Source organism: Lytechinus variegatus, chromosome 1, assembly GCF_018143015.1.
Source record: "Lytechinus variegatus isolate NC3 chromosome 1, Lvar_3.0, whole genome shotgun sequence".
NCBI lineage: Eukaryota > Metazoa > Echinodermata > Echinoidea > Temnopleuroida > Toxopneustidae > Lytechinus > Lytechinus variegatus.
In genome coordinates, this window is record NC_054740.1 from 26,280,372 (window position 1) to 26,301,553 (window position 21,182).

Genomic DNA, 21,182 nt, shown 5'->3' on the forward strand with positions numbered 1-21,182 from the left:
TTATGTTAAATATGGATTTAATCATGAAATTTTTTTGAGGTATATTTTGTTGCTACTAGGGGCCAGACTCTTCAAAACCATTAATAAGTTGTCCAAAATACATTGTAAAATTTCTATTGAGTTTGAACCAAAACTTATCCCAAGCTTTGAAATGATATAACCGGTTAAAATTGATGAAGAATAGCCCTCACTTGTAGCTTGTTTTCTAACTTGAAATTTTGACATTATAATGAATAATTATTCTTTCAGATAAGCTAATATTCTTAAATTTTATTTCTTGAAAACAAAAGTACTATTTTGTCTCACTGGATCAAAACAAATTTTCATGTAAACTTGCAAAATTTATTCTGCAAAAAAAAAAGAATTGCATAGTGATAGACAGATTTTGGGTATGTACCAAAGCCAGTGCTTCCACTTTTCAAAACAAAACCTGGAATTTTACTAAATATCTCAGAATTTTACAAATGTTCTCCAGTCTTTTATAAGATGTTATACTTCTCTTCTACACACATCTGTTCCGACTGAAAAGGATGAAATATAGGGGCCCAGTACGGTAATGAGCCATTTTGAGGAGCGAAATCATGACCAAAGACATATAGCGCGCAAAAGCATGGCAAGCGAGCAAAGCAAGCGAGCATAGTATTCAGAAAATAATATTGTCGGAAGTGATGGCTTTCTGGAATTTCTCACTTTATTTATTTTTTTTATTCATTCATTCATTTATTTTTACAGGGTAGTCCCTTCATTTTCACTAACAGACAAACAAATTACATAAGAAAATAACAAATAGAACATCCAAAATAATCGTAAGTAAATGCGTCTTGAAATTATCTTGGAAAATAGCAAAACTTCTCGGAATTTCCTGGATTTTAGGAAGAGTGGAAGCAATGACCGAAAGCTAAAAACGGGCTGTAATTTATTATTACAGATTTTCTACTGCAGCAGAACACACTCTCAGCTGAGTCAGTTTGTCCATGAGGTTCAGAAGAGCCCTTACCAAGATGATGTTAAGGTCGTGACCTTAGGGTCAAGACAGAATCTGTGCATCAATGAAGCTGTGAAGAAGCTTCGCTCCATGACGCTCATCAATGATCGCTGTCTGGAGATGCAGTCCAAGAAAAAATCAGGTATAATTGTCTGGTAATTGTAATGACCGAAAATGAAATGTTCTCAGAGTCATAAAAACTAAAAATTAATTATATCTTCCCAAAGAATTTTCAGGAAAATGATGAATAATGACAGTATATTGAGCAAATTAAATTTTTAGGAAAAAATTCACATCTGTTTATACAAGGCTCGACATTAGCGGTGGCCCGGGCCACCAATAAATCATCTCGGGCAACCATTATTGAAAAAATGTTAAGTTTTGGTGGCCCGAATCGGGCAACCAATAATTTTCAAAGTAGCGCAATTTTTCTCCCGATTTTGCATGCATTTATCAACCTTCTACAGTTAAAATTGCAAGCCAATTCGTCATGCGCCTTTTTTGTTAATCTACACACAAATACACACACACAAAGATTGCATAGTCATGACAGTATGTAGGCCTACCGCTAGCATACAGTAACTATTATTCAGCCGGCCACGCCGGCTGTCTGGCTGAGCTTTGCATGCATGAAACCAATGCAGCTAGCTGTGCACGAGCAGACTATTCAGACCCAGGGAGCTGCGATACGAAATGTTACTGCTAAGAAATCTTCCCCAGAGCTTTGGAAATCTACGTCAAAGTCACATTTTACACCAATGAAATGCCCTTCTACAGTCCATATTACTGAAACCTGATTAATTGCAAGCATTAAAAGGAGGAATTATGACCTCTCTTTTGACTCAAAAAGACCGATTTCCAAATGCATTAATACACATAAAACACATTTGTATGTATGTTGATATTTGGTTTATTTCGAAGCTGTGTCTCTTTGAGCCAAAAATAAATAGGCCGCTCTTTCTTTCTTGTTTACAAATGACTTCTTAAACCACTCTTAAGGAAGTAAATACTTTGGGAAGGCATTTCATTGATATGACATGTGATTTTTTTTCCATCATTTTGTCAAATATAGGGAAGGAATTTTCTCACTGTTTTTTCCAGATAACTTTTGCCATTTTATTTTTTTCTTTCATTTTTTTCAGTGATTAAACCATTTATACCCCTTCCCATTGAAAATGCCTGATTAAAGAACATGTTTCTACTGAATAATAATAATTTTCCCCATTTTTGATAATTTTGTTTTATTTATTTTTCTTAAATTTTCTTTTGTTTTTTCTCAAATTTTTTTATGACCTGTTCTTTGTTTTTTCTTTCTTCATTTTTTCTTCTGTTTATTTCACTTACCATATTCATTTTTACAATTTTTGTTTTCTTTTTTCAATATACTATTCTAAAATTATTTTTGTTTATTTCCCCCTTTTACACATTGTTCTAATTCTGCAGCATGTGATTTTCTCCTGCTATAATATGCTGGAAAAGAGAAAATAAACTGGATTTGGGGCCTGCATAATCTAGGTTTTACAATCAAAAAGGAAGAAAGGAAAAATCATTGTTTTGTAAATCTATCTGAGTTTGATACATGTATATGCACTATTTATTTACTTTACCATTATGAGTATGTGTCTATACGAAGATTAAAAATCTACACAACCTGGTGTTTTATTCATTTTTAATTAATGTTTTTCTTTATATTTTTCGGGCCACCAAACCTTATTAGTGGGCCACCAAAAAAAATTATTTGAAGGTTTTGGTGGCCCGAACGGGCCACCACCAAAAAAAGTTAATGTGGAGCCTTGGTTTATAGTGTGGTCCCACATATTGTTTTCTGTGCTAGCTACATGAGAAAAAGCATGTGGTAACAAAATGAATGTTATTTCATTCAAGCAAGCCTGGGCTATTTAAATTCAAGTTTTGATGTTTAAAGCATTCTTGCATATGATAAACACTTTAGGATTGCTTCCATTCATTTGCTATCGAATTTTGATTTCTATACCAGAACCCGAATTCAGCTTTGAAGCTAATCAGAAAATGGTGATATGATTAGCTGAAATCTATTACTTGACCAGTCATTTACTTTTATAGCTAGCCAACAGGAAAATTTGCTAATGTCTGGTACTCATGACTTGTTATTTTGACTGGCCATAATTTTGAGATGAGGATGGTTTATCATTTTACTTTTTTCGCATTGGTGGTAAAATGGTGTTATTACCTGATTATATTATAATAATAATAAGTATTTCTAATGCGCACTTTCTAATGGATCATTACTCAAGGCGCTACATATTAAACAAACAAAAACATTGGAAATAATCACAATTAAAATCATCAAACATAACATTCATATGAGGAAAAGACATGGCCTTCACTAATATGATTGTAAAAATAGGTAATATTTGACTCTTGATTGGAATGTCTTAAGAGTGTTCATATTCCTGATAGTACTTGGCAGTCTATTCCACATAACTGGGGCCACATAGCTAAAAGCCCGATCTCCATAATGCTTGGTCCTGCTACGCGGAATCACAAGGGTGGTAGATGTGGAAGATCGTAAAGAATAGTGGCACTGCTTGACGACAAGAAGATCCTTAATGTAGGTAGGTGCTGCATCGTGAAGAGCTTTGAACACTAATGTCAGGATCTTGTTTTCAATTCTTCTCGACACAGGAAGCCAGTGGAGTTCTTTTAGGGTTGGAGTAATATGTTCGTATTTGCCCACTCCTTTAAAAACTCGGGCAGCGTTGTTGAGTATTCTTTGTAGTCTTGAGGCCGAAGCAATGTGGTAGACCAGCAAGCAGGGCATTACAGTAGTCCACTCACGACGTGACAAGGGCATGGATGACTTTTGCAGCATCTGGTTCAGAGAGGAATCTGCGAATCTTTGCTATGATATCTCAAGTGATAGAAAGCACTTTTGCAGGTAGACGAAATATGTGCATCCATGTTCAAAGAATTACTATTAAGAAAGCATGAATGCTTGTAAGCAAGCAACCAGAGTACCGACGGCTTAAGGTTCTCTCCAAGGGACCTGGTAATAAAGATTAATGCCTTACCAAAGGGCACTAGTGCACCAAGTTGGAATCAAACTCGGGTCTCCGTAATCTGAAAGCCAGCTCTACTGACTGAGCTATCACGCTTCCTTATCATAATACGCACAAAAGACTCGACTTTTGTTTGTTTGCATGATTGTATCTTGAAACATGCAAGGTTTTTTAATCTATTTTTATTCTCATTGCCATCCCCCGCTGCAGGCAAAAAGGATGCCGATTCCACCCAACCCAAACGTAAACGCTCCAAGCAGTCCAAAGCCTGCCCTCACTTCAGCCAAGGTCCGCTAAGTCTCTACAAGGACAGGGTGGCCATTGAGGTCATGGACATGGAACAGTTGGTGGAGGTCGGGAAGGAATTGAAGGCCTGTCCCTACTATGGTACCCGTTATGCCGTCCCAAGTGCTCAGGTCTGTGTGATTCTCCTTGTCATCTAGGAATATGCCAGTTCGTAGTTCCTTTCTGCGCATGATCAAAATATTCTAAGCATGATCAGAGGAAAGTCATTTATACTAAAGTGACATGGTGGTTTAAAATCTAATGAGATAAGCACCAACTTTGATGTCTTGATTATTCATAAATTCGTTTGAATAGTGGTTTTCATTTACATCCACAAAAACAACAATGCGTCCACAAACGACTGGTATTTCACAGTTTGCCAAGTACATTGTGCAGCATGCTATGATATGCAATCACGGTAGGAATGCACCAGATACCTTCAAAAAGTGTTCATTGGTGTGCTTTTCTAGTCACCTGGTCTATTCAATTTCTTCATCCTGCTATGTAAGGCATGCATACGTAATATCTTGTTTTGAAATCTGCCTATCATAATGAAAGAAATGAAAGGTCATTTGACCAAAATTGTCCTGAAGTAACTACGAACTGGTCTATTCTGACATAATTTATTCCATGAAATGCAAGATTTGATTTCAGAATTTGTGACCTGTCATCCCAACACCAACATTAAGTCACCCAAAATGAATTTCAAAGTTTGTACTGAGCTTGAAAAGGCCCATCCTTGATTTTAAAAGGATAATTATGTAACTTGACAAATTGATGAATAATATCCCACTCTAGTATTTGAATGAATGTTGAAGGTATTCATTGAGAGCTGTATAAAACAATAATGACCAAATAGTGTTCGAAGAAGTAGGGGTTCATTCAAGCATGAGACGAGCATACTGTGTAATCTCATTGAAACTTCCATGCAGTCTGTAAAAAGTAATATTGTATCAAGGCTTATATAATTGTTTACAAACTTCAAAGTTTGTCAGTATAAAGCAGAAGAATTGCTCTTTCCGGTTAGCTAAACATGGTTACATGAAACTGATTTTTCAAACTATTGAAAACTCACAACCTAAATTGGCCTACTTTGGTGTGTTGAGCAGGGTAGTCAATACAAAGGCCAAACTATGGACTGGATTCCTTTATGTTGACAGCTTTAATATGCATTTCAAAAACTCTCTCAGAAATAATTTCTTTTGCCTGTTTCGTCCTAAGAGTAGATTTCAAAATTTGATTGACAGGTGGAATGTATGATGAACAAATTGTTTTCATGTTGATATCAGGCATTTGAAATCATTTACTAGTACGTTACCTCATGTCATTTATTAACATTTCCATTGTTGAGGAGGTAACGATAAATACCTTGAACAAAAATGAACAAGTAGGCTACCTATGGTAGCCTACTTGCCTAAAGTCTACTTTTTGTCCTTCCTGTATAGCAAAGTGAGACTATACTTTATATGCGCTGCTTTTCCGAGGTTAAGTTTTTGAAATGTCATCATAGCTTAAGAAAAGTAAATTTACCTAGTTCATGAAACTTGGACATAAGGGTAAGCAAGTGAAGATCCTGTCTGAGTTTTAGATCACATGACCAAGGTCAAAGGTCATTTAGGCTCAATGTACTTAGACCATGTTGGGGGAATCAATATCGAAAGCTTAACCAAGGTTAAGTTTTTGAAATACCTTAGAAAGTATATGGACCTAGTTCTTGAAACTAAGATGTAAGGGTAATGGTGTATCATTGAAGATCCTGCCTGAATTTCTGGTCACATGATCAATGTCAAAGGTCACTTAGCGTCAATGAACTGGCAATTCTGGGGTTATTTCTTGAATTGTCATCATAACTTATATATTTTATTGAGTTAGTTCATGAACATCCTGGGTGAGATTCAGGTCACATGGCCAAGGTCAAAGGTCATTTAGGGTCAAACTTTGGTAATGTTGGGGGTATTTGTGGAATTGTCATCATAACTTTAAAGTTTATGGATATCGTTCATGAAACAGACATAAGGATAATCAAGTACGAATGATTGCTTTGCATATGTTGTAGGTCACATGATCAAAACTCGTTTTAGGTAAATGGACATGTAGTATTTCATTACCATATGGTGTATTTTGGTGAATGATTATTCAATAGATTTTTTTTCGAAGTCAGCACTGCACTGCTATATCAAAGGTGGAATGCAGGAGAGACTGCCAGAGGCGTTCCACTTGTTTATTATTATCTAAACTCTTGATATCTGCATTGCATTGCCTTTTTTGTAATTGCCCATCTTTTGTCATTAATATTTGAACAGTTGGTTGTCCTGCCTTACAACATCCTCTTGCACAAGTCAACAAGAGAGGCATGCCGTATCAACCTCAAAGGCAACATTGTTATCGTCGATGAAGCTCACAACTTGATAGAAACCATCTGCAATGTCCATAGTATAGAAGTTACAGGGGCACAGGTGAGTCCTGGGACCTGTCCCACAAAGACTCGTGTTAGATCCTATCAATTCTGGAAATCCATCATTGTCATAATTCGGGATACAGAACATGCCTACATGTTCAGGAAACAAAGAGCACATTAAAAAATGATGCATGGAGAATCAGAAATGTTATGAGATGACATGTGGGGGCATTGTGTTCTAGTGGTTAGGACTCTTGCCTTTCAATCTGAGGGATGTGGGTTCGATTCACATCCATGGAATTTTTTTTTACTTCAAGAAATTTACCTACATTGTGATGCACTCAACGCAGGTGAGGTAAATGGGTACCCGGTAGAAAGAAATTCCTTGAATGCTTGAGTGCCTGGTTAACAATAGCATTGCTTTGTATCCTCAGGTAAAAAGTGCTTTATAAATCCAGCTACTTGTATTATTATTATCATGTTTGTATATTATATATTATCATTATTTTATTTGTTGTCTGACATGGTGCAAGAAAACTCTGCATGAAAATTTACCAACAGAGATCAGCAACATTTTGTGTAGAATGTTGAGGTAAAGAGAGTGGAGAAAGAGATGGATAGATTATCTGCAGATTGATTGAAGATGTGAGAGACAGAGAGGGAGAGAATTGGAGAGTGAAAGTGTTTTTTTTCTTTGGGGGGGGGGAGGGGGAGAATGATAGCAGACACTTACATTTCTTTCAAATTTCATTTCATTGTCTACTTTTCTCTCTCCCCAATTATAGCTTTGCCGAGCTCATTCACAATTGAGTCAATACATGCAGAAGTTTAAGTAAGTATTTTTTTTTCTTATTTCACTTTTCTAAAATGGGGGCGCTTTGTGCATGTATTTTAAAATTGTTTTGCAAAATGGGTGATACCAAGTGAAGTGCTTGAACTCGTATATATCAAACTGCAGCGTGTCGTCTCATGTCAAGGAAAAAATAAGAAATAATTCATGATCATTGAAACATTTGGTAGTACTAATAAATGACCACACAAACGTCTTAAAATATGCATTTTCTCACAATGATTCTTACTCCATGACTGGTAAAATTTGCAGCCAGGGTCGCGTAACACGAAGGTTACCGTTTAATCGTACACTTGATTTTCATGATTGATTGTACATTGAAGTCAATGCAATCAATCGTAGAAAAATGTTCTATGGTTGATTGCTAAGCTTTGTGTTACTGGCCCCTGGTGGGTGTTTCATAAAGCTGTTCATAAGTCATGAAAACACATGTATGCAAGACTATGGCCCTTTCTTGAGCCAAATAATATATCCCTATATAAGAACATGTTCCAGTCGTGTGTGAAGTCAAGTGTAACATTACGAACAGCTTCATGAAACGCCCACCTGGCACAAAGCAAAGGCTATACTGTCCCTCCCAAATGATATTCAATTTATTAGAACTGTGTATGCTGGGTTGATATTTGTAAAAATTTCCCTTAAACAAAATGTAGTTCACCTTGTCCCTTTACAGTGTTGTGTATGTACTAAATGTTTGCTTCAAGACTATCAAAGTAATGCGCCTATGTCAGGGCGCCTACTACACGATCCACATACTTGGATAAGAATTCACCTTAAATTGAACAGAATCACCTTCCTATCCTATCTCTACAGGAGCCGGCTCCTGGCTAAGAACCTGATGTACATCAAGCAGCTCCTTCAGATCCTCTCCAGCTGGGTCCGCCGTCTTGGAGGGAGAGTAGACTCGTCTCCAGACTCCCAGAAAATGAGTGGATCTGGCTCCACCTCCCTCTTCACCATCAATAACTTTCTCTTTGAGACTCAGATGGATAACATCAATCTCTTCAAGGTTGGTTATTTTGCAAGTCCATTCTCTTGGATAATCAGAAGATCTTATTAACATAGGTTTTATATATTCTTTGGGCCCTTCTCATGAAACGTGTTATAATAACAAACTTGCAATAACCTTTTATAGCTATTGAAATGCTTGAGTCTGATTAAAAAAAGTAAGTATAGAGCTGAAAAAGTAAGTAAACGTCTGAAAGAAATTTTGTATTTGTAGACTATAACATATCTCTTTGCAATAGGACCCTGGGCCCCATAACACAAAGCTTAGCAATGATCATACAGCAATTTTCTACTACTTATTCCAATGACTACAATGTACCATCAATCATGAAAATCAAGTGTACGATCAATCGCTAACCTTTGTGTTACAGGACCCACTAGTCTGAAATAATGCCTCGAGTTTGGCAATTGTACTTAATCTTGTACAAGTTTTGATCGTGGAAATCTTTTTCAGGATCTTGTACAGGTCTTGTACGTCATGTTTGACTGTGGAAGAGTTGTGATGAATTGGTTCTGACTGTCACCTTGTAATCATTGGGCAGGGTGTTTAAGCCCAACGTAAAGCTGAAGATAAAAAGAAAGGGTATTTTTGACATGTGAAGTTTGTTTTACCCCTGTTCTTTTGGGATTATAATTCTCTTACATTATTCTTCCCTTATATTTATGTGAACTTTGATTCATTTTTCTCCATCAATATACATGTAGTGGATGAGATTATACAATGTGCTTGAAATCAAAGTAAAAGATTTTCATGAGAAAATAGACCTTAAAAACCTACACCAGCTTAAGAAATAATTAAATTGTGGAATGTAAAAAAAACAACAATCATGAATACTGCTGGATTTTTAGAAGGAATAATTGATAACAATGTAACAAATGAGCTTTCAGGATATCTAATTATTTCTGTTTCATTTTGTTTTGTCATTTATTCCATAGCTGCAAAGGTATTGCCAAAAGAGTCAAATATCCAGAAAGGTGAGTTTCTCATTTCAGTATCCTGTCAAATTGTCAGTTAAATGGGAGGATGGTCCTGCGTGATGAGAGAAAATTAGAGAAAAACTTAAGGTTTGTTCAAAACCCTTCTGTGATTAGTATAAAGTAAGGGATTTTTGAAGATGTCAGGTACATGTATGAACAGCTCCCATATCATTATTATGAAGATCCACGCTATTTTATTCATGAGTCCACTGTTTTTATTCATGAGTCCACTCTTCAAACAGTGGACTCATTAATGAAATAGTGTATCTAACCATGGTAACGGGCGTCAATACAGCGCACTGTGACAAAAGTGCGCATCAGCATTGGACATGTTTTATACATGTGCCCGATACGCGCTAAATTAAGCCTAATTTGTACAGGAAATCTGCATAAACCATGGACTCAACCATGGGTTTTCAAAACCACCTTTGTGAATTCGGGCCTCTGAACTTGTTTGAGATGGATGGACCTTCTGTTGAGAAGGGAAGATGATGAACCTGTGAAAAGATCTGGAAGTGGATGAAGTACATGTAAGGGGTAAAGGGAGACTTCAGATTACGTGGAAAGATATGGTAAAGAAGGAAAATAGTAAGGTACATAAGGTATGAACAGAGCTGCCAAGTAGTACTGATTTTCAGTATTTAGTACTGAAAAAGGAGAAGAATACTGATGGTTTCATGCAAAATACTGATTTCTTAAGTTTCAGTTTATGTGTTGTCCTATGCTATTTCCTTGGAAATACTGATTTCCTCACCAAAATACTGATTTCCAGCTTTAAAAATACATTACTGAAATGTTCTTGTTCAGGTTAGCAGCTCTGTCTGAACGAGGAAGATGCTCAAGACAGAAAGAAGTGGAAGGAGGTAATGTCATCATGGCGTGAGAGCTATTAACCCTTCATAAGAGTGAAAAATTCTAAATGAAGTACATGTAAAAGATGATGATCGATGATGGTTACGAACATGTATATAACTGTTTTCTCTTTAGTTAAATGGCTTTGTGGAGCGATACCAGCCTTCATCTGTCAAAGTTCATCAAGCTGAGAAACCAAAGGGGTCAGGCATGACGCAGTTTCTACATCAGATTAGCCAAAGAGGACAGGCTCCAACCCAAAATAAGCAAACTACTCCAGGTATTTAACAATCATTGGTTGAAAATGGTATCTCTAATTCATGTGTTTTTTTGTATTCCATGCTCAATTAGTTGCTACAGTATGAATGTGTATAATGATAGCAGTGTATGACATTACGAAATCAAAAGAGGCACAGAACGCTTTTGCGCTTACATGTAAATGCAACTAAGAAAAAATCAAGCTCAAGACCCAAATACGTACATGTTAATTTTTTGAAAATCTTGTTGACTTTTGGTGTTGATCCCAAGTCAAACATTAAAGATTTAGGCAGTGGAGTTTTTTGTGTATGTACTTGTTTTTTCAATGCTCCTTGCATTAAGTCAGGTGGTGCAGATAATCATGTCTATCATATCATTTTTCTTAGTACATGTATAATTGGAAGTGATTCTGTTTTTTTTTCAATGTTTTTCTTTCCAGAAAAGTCAGGTGATGAGGAGAACCATGTTTTTTCTTCGCCGCTGATGCACATAGAGGGGTTCTTACTAGCCCTAACCAATGCAAATAAGGATGGACGAATCGTTGTGCACAAAAAAGGTATTATATATTGAGTTCTACCAGCAGGCATAACCACTTTACCCATATCATCATCTGACCATAGGAACTGTGCTTTTAAATCTAAATGAAAAAAATATCAGATTGGACAAGATGTCAGACCGAAATGTTGATGAAACGCTCTCCAGATTATCTTTTTCATTATCATCATCATCATTATTACCTCATCATCCTCATCAGTATCATCATCATCATCATGTCACCACCACCATCATCATCTTCATCATCATCCTCACCATCGTCGTCATCATTTCTCAACTCTGGTTTCATCATTATAATCAAATCATTGCTGTGAAATGTACTCATCATTATTGTTGACATCGCTGTCAGGAGTACCATCATTATTGTCATATTTTCATCATTCATGACATCATCCTAAATTTCATCACTATCATCAGAATCACCATCATTACTGTATGAATTGTTTTCATTTTCAGATGATATGAATATATCAATGTGAATTGTGTTATACAAGTGTGAAATATTTTGATTGCCATTATTATTAGAAGTAGTAGTAATATTATCATGATTATTATTAGTAGTACGGGATATCAGTATTGATATTATAATTTGTAGTTTTAGTAGTAGTAGTAGTAGCACCAGCAGCAGCAGCAGCAGTAGTAGTAGTAGTAGTAGTAGTAGTAGTAGTAGTAGTAGTAGTAGTAGTAGTAGTAGTAGCAGTAGTAGTAGTAGTAGTAGTAGTAGTAGTAGTAGTAGTAGTAGTAGTAGCATTAGTAGCAGTAGTAGTAGTAGTAGTAGTAGTAGTATAAATATTTTTTTTTACCACATTCCACTCATCTTTGGCTTCTTTCATGTTCTTGTCGCACCTTCCCGTCTATTGCTCTCTCTCTAGAACTCCTGAGCCAGTGCAGCTTGAGGTTTCAGCTGCTCAACCCTGCCGTTCACTTCACCGATGTGGTGAAGGAGGCTAGGGCCATTATCGTTGCCGGAGGAACCATGCAACCTGTAGAAGAATTCAAACATCAGCTTCTTGTCTGTGCAGGGGTCCAACCGGAAAGAATCTTAGAATTCTCATGCGGTAAGTTTCTCGTTAACCACCTCTCTGCTGTGAAAACAGGTTTTCTTTTTTATTTTGTCTTGCCATTCTTAGATATAAGGGAGACTAATGGTTCCAAATGGCATCTGTCTATCGTCAGTCGTCATTTGTCAGAAATGTTAATATTTACATGTACCTGCAAGAGTCACTTATAACTTCAGATCAGATTTTTGCACAAAAATCAAACTTGTATCTTGAGTTTTATTTTATGTAGTATTGTTGTGAATCACTTTTTTATCGGTAGTCTTGTTGATAATTGTTTTTTTTTTTGCTACTGAGTGATATCGATGACCTCTCTCTCTCATTGTCAATAATACCTGCTATTATGTACGGACATGACAGTGATTTTTTGCGATTGCAGAAATCGGATGGAATTCATGGAAACTTCTTTTTTAAAGTGGCTTTTGATAAGGGAAATCATGAAAAACATATTTTTCCTCAAAATGCACGGAACAGCTACAGAATTTATTCCAAAACCTCAAAATACGAGTACTTCCTAGCCGCAAACCCGATCTCACTTTGCTATAATCATGACAATCCAAACATTGGGACTCCTCTCGATCGTATCAACCAAAAACAAGTACCAACTAACATAGAAAGCAGCACTTGGCCGTGTATTGCTGCCCTCTAAGTTCAAAGATGTGTAGCACGATTTCGAAATGGTGGATAGGCGAAAGTCGTTGACTGCTCAGAACGAGGTCCAAAAATCTCCAAAATAATTAATAAAACTTCATGCAACCCTAAAATAATGCTAATAATGTGAAAGGTGAGGATGTATTTGTGCTAAATATGTTTGTTAAAAAAAGATATGTAATTGTTAACATTCGATGAACGAAGATTTTAAAACGTTCTTGGTACAGTGGCAGATACTAATTTTGACCAACACAAGTATTGTTACATTGCTATTATTTAATCAATGTATTAAAAATGCGTATTGATTATATTCTTTTTTTCGATAGTTATCGATATCGTTAAGATATTTTTAGCGATATATCGACAAAGAATTTTCTTACAAATAACAACACTACTTTAATTTAACTTTAAATTTTGGCAGTATGACAAAGAAGAAATACTCTATTAGATAAGTTAATTTTCACTTTTTGAAGACAAAAATGTAAGTGTTATAGCCATTTATAGAGAACCTACCTTCATGGACAAATAAAATACTTGTATCTCATAAAAATTACATCTCATAGGAATGAACCAGAAATAGCTACATGTATTGTATCTTTATTTTCCAGGTCATGTGATCCCTCCTGATCACCTATTACCAATCTCCCTATCCAAAGGACCAACAGGGTTAGAATTAGACTTCACATATCAGCATAGAGACCAACCTCAGATGGTAAGCTTCAGGACAAGTCTTTTTCAAAAATTTCTTTACAAGTTTTGTTGGTTTGATGATATTGTTGGTTCTCAGCATGACCAAGGTAAAATGTTAAACTTGTTACATAAATGTATGTTTTATTAACTCTTTTTATGTGCCACTTAAAAAAAATGCCTGTGCTATTTTATTTTATGGATATACATTTTCAGGGTTGTCCGTAGTTAAAAATACTAGTGGTAAAGACCTGAAAATAGTGATAAATACAGAGCTGCCAAGTAGTACTGATTTTCTGTATTTAGTACTGAGAAATGAGAAGAATACTGATGGTTTCATGCAAAATACTGATTTCTCAAGTTTCATTTATATGTGTTGTCCTATGGTATTTCTTTGAAAATACTGATTTCCTCGCCAAAATACTGGTTTTCTGCTTTAAAAATACTGAAATGTTCATGTTCAGGTTGGCAGCTTTTTAAATACCACCTCAATAAGTTTTGAGGAAATAGGAATCAGGAAATGAATGGAAATACTGTGAAATATACTTGAACATTTTCAGGGGCCTGTAACACAAAGCTTACCAATGATTGCAGAACATTTTGCTATGATTGATTGCATTGACTACAATAATACATATTGTTTGATTTTCATATTGCAATGTTTTTTCCCCTCTAAATTGTCTTATTTACCAGTAAAGAATTATCTTCAAACCAAAACCATTAGAAAGATATTAGTTATAAGCATTAGTTTGATACCCCATACATTCATATTAACAAAGAAAAGCTTAGAATGTCTATGGTTTGTTGAGGAAAAAAAGGTCAAAAGGGAAGAGACATCAAAGCATCCCATCAATCAACCTAAACAATGGAATCATCTCCACTTTGATATCCCAGGGCCTCATCTTACGAAGAGTTGCGATTGATCCAACCAACCACAACTATGGAAAGCCAGCAATATCAACATTTATTATGCATGTTTGTTTAAAATACTATGATGTATATTCATACATTCATTATCTAATAGTTTTATTGAAAATTCAGTTTGGTAATCTTTGTTAGCAAAGGACATTGTTCAAATTTCTTGTATAAGATATTATGAAAATGATGGATATTCATGGAATTGAGTTTGATCGGATCAATCGTAACTCTTTGTAAGACGGGACCCAGGTCATTGTCAACATTTTGCTTTGCAAGGAATTTGGAACATCACAAGGATGTGTTGGTGTTTTTTTTTCTTTTGTTGCAATACGACAGCCATAGAAATAAGATGACTTGTTGATTGTCTTTATTCTTTGATATTGTACATGTAGAGTTTCACTGTTATGCACATCAGACATGCAAGTACAGGCATATGCGGGCTGCATTATATTCCTAAACATCTTGATGTTTTCGTTGTGTATGTTGCCTGTTGTCAGATTACAGCTGATGAATCATTCCCTCCCCTCTCTGGAAAAAAAAGAATTATTTGAAATATTCCAATACAACTGAGATATTTAACCATTATGAAATGTGAATGTAAACAATATGAATATATTTGTCAGTCCGTTTTATTTGAGAGAGTGTTTGAAATTGATTGGCATGTTGGAAGAGCCTGGGTTGGCATTGAAGGAAATGTGGAGTGATGTAATGACAAGGAGAGAGTGAAGGAAAATAGAAGATTATTTTCAAATAACTAGTTCAAAAATAAATGTGTGAATATACTCTGTTGTTTCTAATGTAGGAGATATTAACCAGTGTAAACAAGAGTGCACACGATTGATTGGAGCTTGCTATGAGCTGGCACACAAATGTGTAATTGACTCATTTATAATTGTGTGAATCTGCAAAGGTAATACTCCTATGTATTTGTGTGATCACCCCCCCCCCCTTTACGCTGTAGTTTAGTGATTTTTTTTCTATCGTTATTGAAGTCTTTGTATAATTCTTTTATGTTATAGGGTCAGCTAATCACAAGGCTTGTTCCTTTCTTGCTGTCCCTCTCATATTCAATCCAGTGTTTATTTGTATTTGTTGTTATTGTTTTTCTATTTTGTGAATATGATACTTTGTATTAAGTAGTGTTTTTGTATGAGCAAATTAATCGAAATTGAAATTGAATCATGGTGTTAAAAAAGTTTATACAACGATGTAAGTGCTTTGAACTACTGTTCTGTGTGGATAGAACTAAGCTCACAAAATGATAATTCTCCTACAGAAGAATTATTTCTCAGTATTGGTATTCATTTATATTATTTTTTGATGGAATTACATTATATTTGGTCAAATTAAAATGTAATGTGAATTCTTGTTTAGATGAACTGCCAGTTCTATGGTAATGAAGAAACATGTGCTTAGACCCTGTCTCACTGTTCCATGCAAGCCTTGCGGGTGAGTAATGAGCAGTCGCCTGCAGCTCATCACAAGTGTTTTGAGCATGTTCAAACTTTTCTACGGGGCAAATTAGACTTGCAAGCACTCCTGGAGCCAACCTCGTGCAAGATGCGTGCTACTTTCAATGCGGGTGACCTGTAGATAGCAAATCACACACAAAGCAAAGACCCTGCATGGCCCTGGGAAGCGGGGGTGCTGTGTGTATTATTCTCCATAGGCACCAAATGGAAGGTGTGCAAAAATTGGAAAAAGGGGAATGAAAATGACGCCTATTTTTTAGTGAATAATGAAACCCCCTTTTTTTCATATTTACATCAGCACCCCTAGTGAAAAAAATCATTCCCAGGGTTCTGAGACCCTGTTGATGTAACGGAGCCTTAACTTATCAATCTTCTCTCTATTATTCTCTCTCTCTCTCCTTGTCTCCCCGTCTTTCTCACCCGCCAGATGGATGAAGTAGGGCGTGTCCTGGTCAACATCTCCAACATCACACCAGGGGGTGTGGTCTGTTTCTTCCCTTCCTACGACTACGAGAAGCAGATCTACCAGTACTGGGAATCCCAGGGTGTCCTGACCAGGCTAGGCCATCGTAAGAAGATCTTCAGGGAACCAAGGAAGGCTAATCAGGTGGACCAGGTCCTGGGACAGTACTCTGCAACCATCCAGGTACAATTAGGGCCCTGTTACACAATTGTTGCATTTGATCTCAGGGTTGATATTTGTGATTGATTACAGTGATAACAGTACTAAGGAAGGCTAATCAGTTGGACCAGGGGCCCGTTGCAGAAAGAGTTTTCTTTAAACGCAAACCAAAAAATCAATCGCAAGTCCCAAATGCGCGCTGTTGATTGGTTGAAAATCAAGATTTTTAGAGTTGCGATTGATTGCAACTCTTTCTTCAACGGGCCCCAGTTCCTGGGACAGTACTCTATTTTCCTTGTCTGCTCTCAATTCTGTCCACATATCTTGCTTTTTTTGTGTGTCCATTCCCTTTATTCTTTTCGTTCCATTTATTCATTTCTCCCTGTTTTTATTTGTACTACAGAAAGCTTGTAGTGGATGTACACTATCAGGCCTGAACGGAGCAATTTTATTCTGTGTCGTCGGTGGAAAGATGAGCGAGGGCATTAATTTCTCTGACAATCTAGGAAGGTGAGATTGGCTAGTTTTGTCACTCATTTAAAGGTTTAATCCAAGATGATTATATGATATTGGAGGGCTTACTCAGAATGCAATACCCAAAATATTCCAAGAGTTCTGGAAAATATTCCACGATTCACAGATGACTGGAATATTGGCCGTAATGAGTGGAATATTTGTGGTATTTCATGAAATAAAGCCATCCAATATAAGTATTGTCATCTATCCCACCCCCTCCCCCAAACAAAAAGAGGGAGCAGTTTGATTGAACAAGTCATAGATCACTTATCACATTATGCCATCATCACTTTATAGGATTGGTGTCGACATATGCGATTTTCTGTATAGCTCATTTTAAGCATAGTTGTGCTCTATGCTGTGCAGCCCATTACTTTCATTGCTGTACGCGTTGTATATTTCACGCATGAGCAGTAAACTGTTGAATAAGTTCTCATATTCAATAGCAAACTTTGTACAGGAGCCAATGGGATTTTCGTTGGATTTTGGTCCTTTTCAGGGATACGTTCTGATACTGCACAGGCAATTGATGCAGACCAAATAACGTGTTTTTGATGCATCGCTAGAACACTCTATATAGATGATAATTCATGATGTTGAATTCAAGCACAATTGAAAGAGATGTCGTAATTGGTCACCTAGAACTAAGTATTTACTGTAAAAAGCAAAGACAGGACACTGCTACAAAGCAAATCAAATTCATACAGCACAAAACAGTAATTGTGATGAAAATTCAGCTTTGTTGTGAATTAAATGCTCTAATCTTTTAACATTTTCCAGATGCATCGTGATGGTGGGTCTTCCTTATGCTAACATCAAGTCCCCAGAACTGAAAGAGAAAATGGACTATCTCAATGCAAATATGGTAAGATTTAGGGTCATTCTTCTACATGTAAATTCTGCATTCAGACATATGGATGTTTGAAACTTGAGAACATGGAAAAGGCATTCAGAAATCATGGATTTTTGTGTTCCCCAACTGCTAAAATTACAGTTTTATGTTAGAAACCCTCCCTGCCAACTGTTTCTAAATAGGAATATTCCTACATTGGGGAAAAGAAACTGTGATATTTTTGGGTTCTTGTATACAGGCAGATTACAAATGAAACGAGAGACAAGAGGTTTGTAATTTAGATGTTTATTCACTCAACTCTCAGTAGCAAGTGGGTTGATGATTCAGCATCTCATGGAATACAGGCATCCTATTGTTTAAGTTGTGAGGGGTTTACCGTGGTTCCTCACAGAGGCATGTTACATAATCAGAGCTGCCAAGTAGTACTGATTTTCCGTATTTAGTACTGAAAAATGAGAAAAATACTGATGGTTTCATGCAAAATACTGATTTCTAAAGTTCCAGTTTTATGTAGTGCTCTAAGGTATTTCTTTAAAAGTACTGATTTCCTCACCAAAATACTGATTATCAGCTTTTATAATACTGAAATGATCATATTCAGGTTGGCAGCTCTGCATAATATAAGGCATACTGGTATATGATGGGGCATCTCACAGAGATGGAATGTCGGCTTGTTACTAGGGGACTACTAGTCTGGGTATGCAGACTGCATTACACATTATTACAGAAACATGCCATTTAATCATATTTGTTTGTATTAGGGGGGTAGAAATTTTAGTACCAAACACCTTTCTGCAGGGATTCAGGGGGATAAAAAACCCAGGTTCTCAGAACGTGAACATTTGGAAAATTATTTTCATACTAGTTGGAAAAAAATCAGCACAAGTAGATGGGTTGTTGCTATACTTTATTCAATGCTGGTTAGTAAAGTGATTTATGGTTCTGACGAGCACTGATTACTGGTTGTGAAAAATCTGTGGTTCAAATATCACAAGAGTAATGTGCATGCCAGAGCTTGCACATGGTGCACCGTAAAATAGGCAACTAGAAAACCGGTGCCTCATAAATGCTATATTATTATTACATAACTTGAAGTTCTTTTATTGATAGTTTATTTTTTTATTTTTTTTACAGCCACAAATCAATGGTCGGAGTGCTGGCCAGGTCCACTATGATAACCTCTGTATGAAAGCCGTCAACCAGTCTATAGGTGGGTATAGTATAGGTTACATGAAGAAGTGACTGAAAGTTAAAGGTATTGTTTAACTTTGTGAGCAGCCGATTTAAAAAATTCTCAAACCAAGATGAAACATGTGTACAAGTGCATGTATTAGAACTAATAAACCCTGAAAACAACCATTATTGGGAATGAAAAGCTAAAACTACAAGGCAAACCCCAATTTTGTAAATAGGCGTCTTATAGACACCTAAATAGTACACATAAGTGTATGGGATGAAATCAAGATGGTGTTTCCGGTCACTTTATATTTCAATTTTTGAAGCACTTAATAATTATTTTCGAATGCATTTTTTCTGGGCATCATTTTTGTAACATATCACAGACACAGGTGACAAGTGTGACCTTCTAGCTCAGATTTTTTAAAAGTCAAACCAATGTTAACCAATCACTTTAACCTTAACAAGGCCCAGGGACGGTGGCGGGGCTTTCGCTTGATGCTTTGAGCAATAGCTCTAAAGGGGGGGGGGGAGCTCCCAGGCAGGAGTGGTGATAATGTTTCAAACTGCCCAAAGGATATTTTAACATTGAAGCAAAAAGGGAAGATAAATGTATGTACTCCTTACAGCAACATCAACAAATGTTTTAAAAAAGGTATTTTAAAATGTAAAGATTTTTTTTATAAACAAGTGCACACCTAGTTACCAATAATGCATTGCACTGTGTTGTTATTATTTGATAAAAAATGTTAATATTTGATATAAAAAATCAAACTCCCATACTTCAAATAACACCGAAAAGTACAGAAGTAAGTTTCAATAAGAAAAATAAACCTGACATTCATGAGACATGAGCTATTCAAATGGGAAACTGCAAAAGAAAAAGAAAAATGAAGATTAATCAGGAACATGAACCAAAGTGTGTACATACATGTATGGAGGTCTCTATCAGACCAATGGCAAAAGCAAGACCTAATCACTGCCATCATCACCCAACCCTACTCCAGGTCGAGCTATACGCCACAAGGGAGACTATGCCACGATCCTGCTCTTGGACCATCGCTACACCAGACCCTCCATATGCTCCAAGCTCCCTGGATGGATCTCGGAGAGGCTACAGATCGCCCCTCGCTTCGGTCCTGCCTTTGCCTCCATCAACAGGGTGAGGAGAATTCCTATTTCTTGATCCTCAAATTGACAACAGTCATTGTATTTTTATTGATTAACCTACAATGGAAAAGTAAATTAATTAAACTTTAATCCTGCCTGCCCATCTAGCAACAGGGTAGGCCTACAGAGATTTTTTATTACTCTACCCATACAGATACAGGGCCCACAAAGATTTCATGAGGTCAAGAATTTTTAACCCTCAAATTGGCAACAATTATAATTTTTATATTCATTTTTCTCATTGAAAAAGTAATCATGCTCTGGTCCTGCCTTTGCCTCTATCAACAGGATGGGGATAATTTTTTTATTCTACGCAACTTTCTTGATCTCCTTGGATTCTCAGATTGACAACAATGATACATTTTCTATTCATTTTCCTATATTTTGAAAAGAGTGATTATGATTTGGCCCTGCCATTGCCCCAATGAACAGAAGAAGTAGAGATTATACATATGTTTATTTTCCTTCATTGAAAAATTAAAGTAATTATGCTTTGGTGCTGCCTTTGCATCTATCAACAGGGTTGAGAGAATTTCGTAATCTTCCCATAGACGTCCATACATTTTTTCAAGAACACCCAAGGGAGAGAAGAAAGGTGGTCTTCGTGACTAGGTGGTCCTTCTATACAGGTTTTCACAAAAGCTTGTTTGATAGAATGTTTTAATGGGGGAATATTATTCAAAGGAAACCAAATTGGTGGTGTACATGGACAGGTGGTATTTTCATACGCTCTCTTTGTACTGTTCGTCTGAAATATTTTTTTTTTCTTGTGTTTATATTTCTAATAGTTCTTTGTGGACAAGAGACCAGACAAGCAGGAATAATACAGACTGGAGTACCGGTGTTTCAAAT

The 21,182-nt window shown here is 36.3% G+C and overlaps 1 protein-coding gene across 2 annotated transcripts in view; it reads left to right on the plus strand.

Annotated features, from left to right (window-relative positions):
* LOC121410226 (ATP-dependent DNA helicase DDX11-like) overlaps positions 1-21,182 on the plus strand; it is a 33,731-nt gene extending 12,549 nt beyond the window's left edge. For both annotated transcript variants that reach the window (XM_041602168.1, XM_041602173.1), the window contains exons 7-22: positions 929-1,127; positions 4,234-4,439; positions 6,612-6,764; positions 7,492-7,538; positions 8,370-8,565; positions 9,501-9,539; positions 10,530-10,674; positions 11,092-11,208; positions 12,080-12,265; positions 13,525-13,628; positions 16,421-16,639; positions 17,019-17,125; positions 17,912-17,996; positions 19,119-19,194; positions 20,168-20,322; positions 21,119-21,182. In XM_041602168.1, the coding sequence (XP_041458102.1) occupies positions 929-1,127; positions 4,234-4,439; positions 6,612-6,764; positions 7,492-7,538; positions 8,370-8,565; positions 9,501-9,539; positions 10,530-10,674; positions 11,092-11,208; positions 12,080-12,265; positions 13,525-13,628; positions 16,421-16,639; positions 17,019-17,125; positions 17,912-17,996; positions 19,119-19,194; positions 20,168-20,322; positions 21,119-21,154 (2,070 nt within the window). In that variant the 3' untranslated portion in view covers positions 21,155-21,182. The remainder of the gene's footprint in view (positions 1-928; positions 1,128-4,233; positions 4,440-6,611; positions 6,765-7,491; positions 7,539-8,369; positions 8,566-9,500; positions 9,540-10,529; positions 10,675-11,091; positions 11,209-12,079; positions 12,266-13,524; positions 13,629-16,420; positions 16,640-17,018; positions 17,126-17,911; positions 17,997-19,118; positions 19,195-20,167; positions 20,323-21,118) is intronic.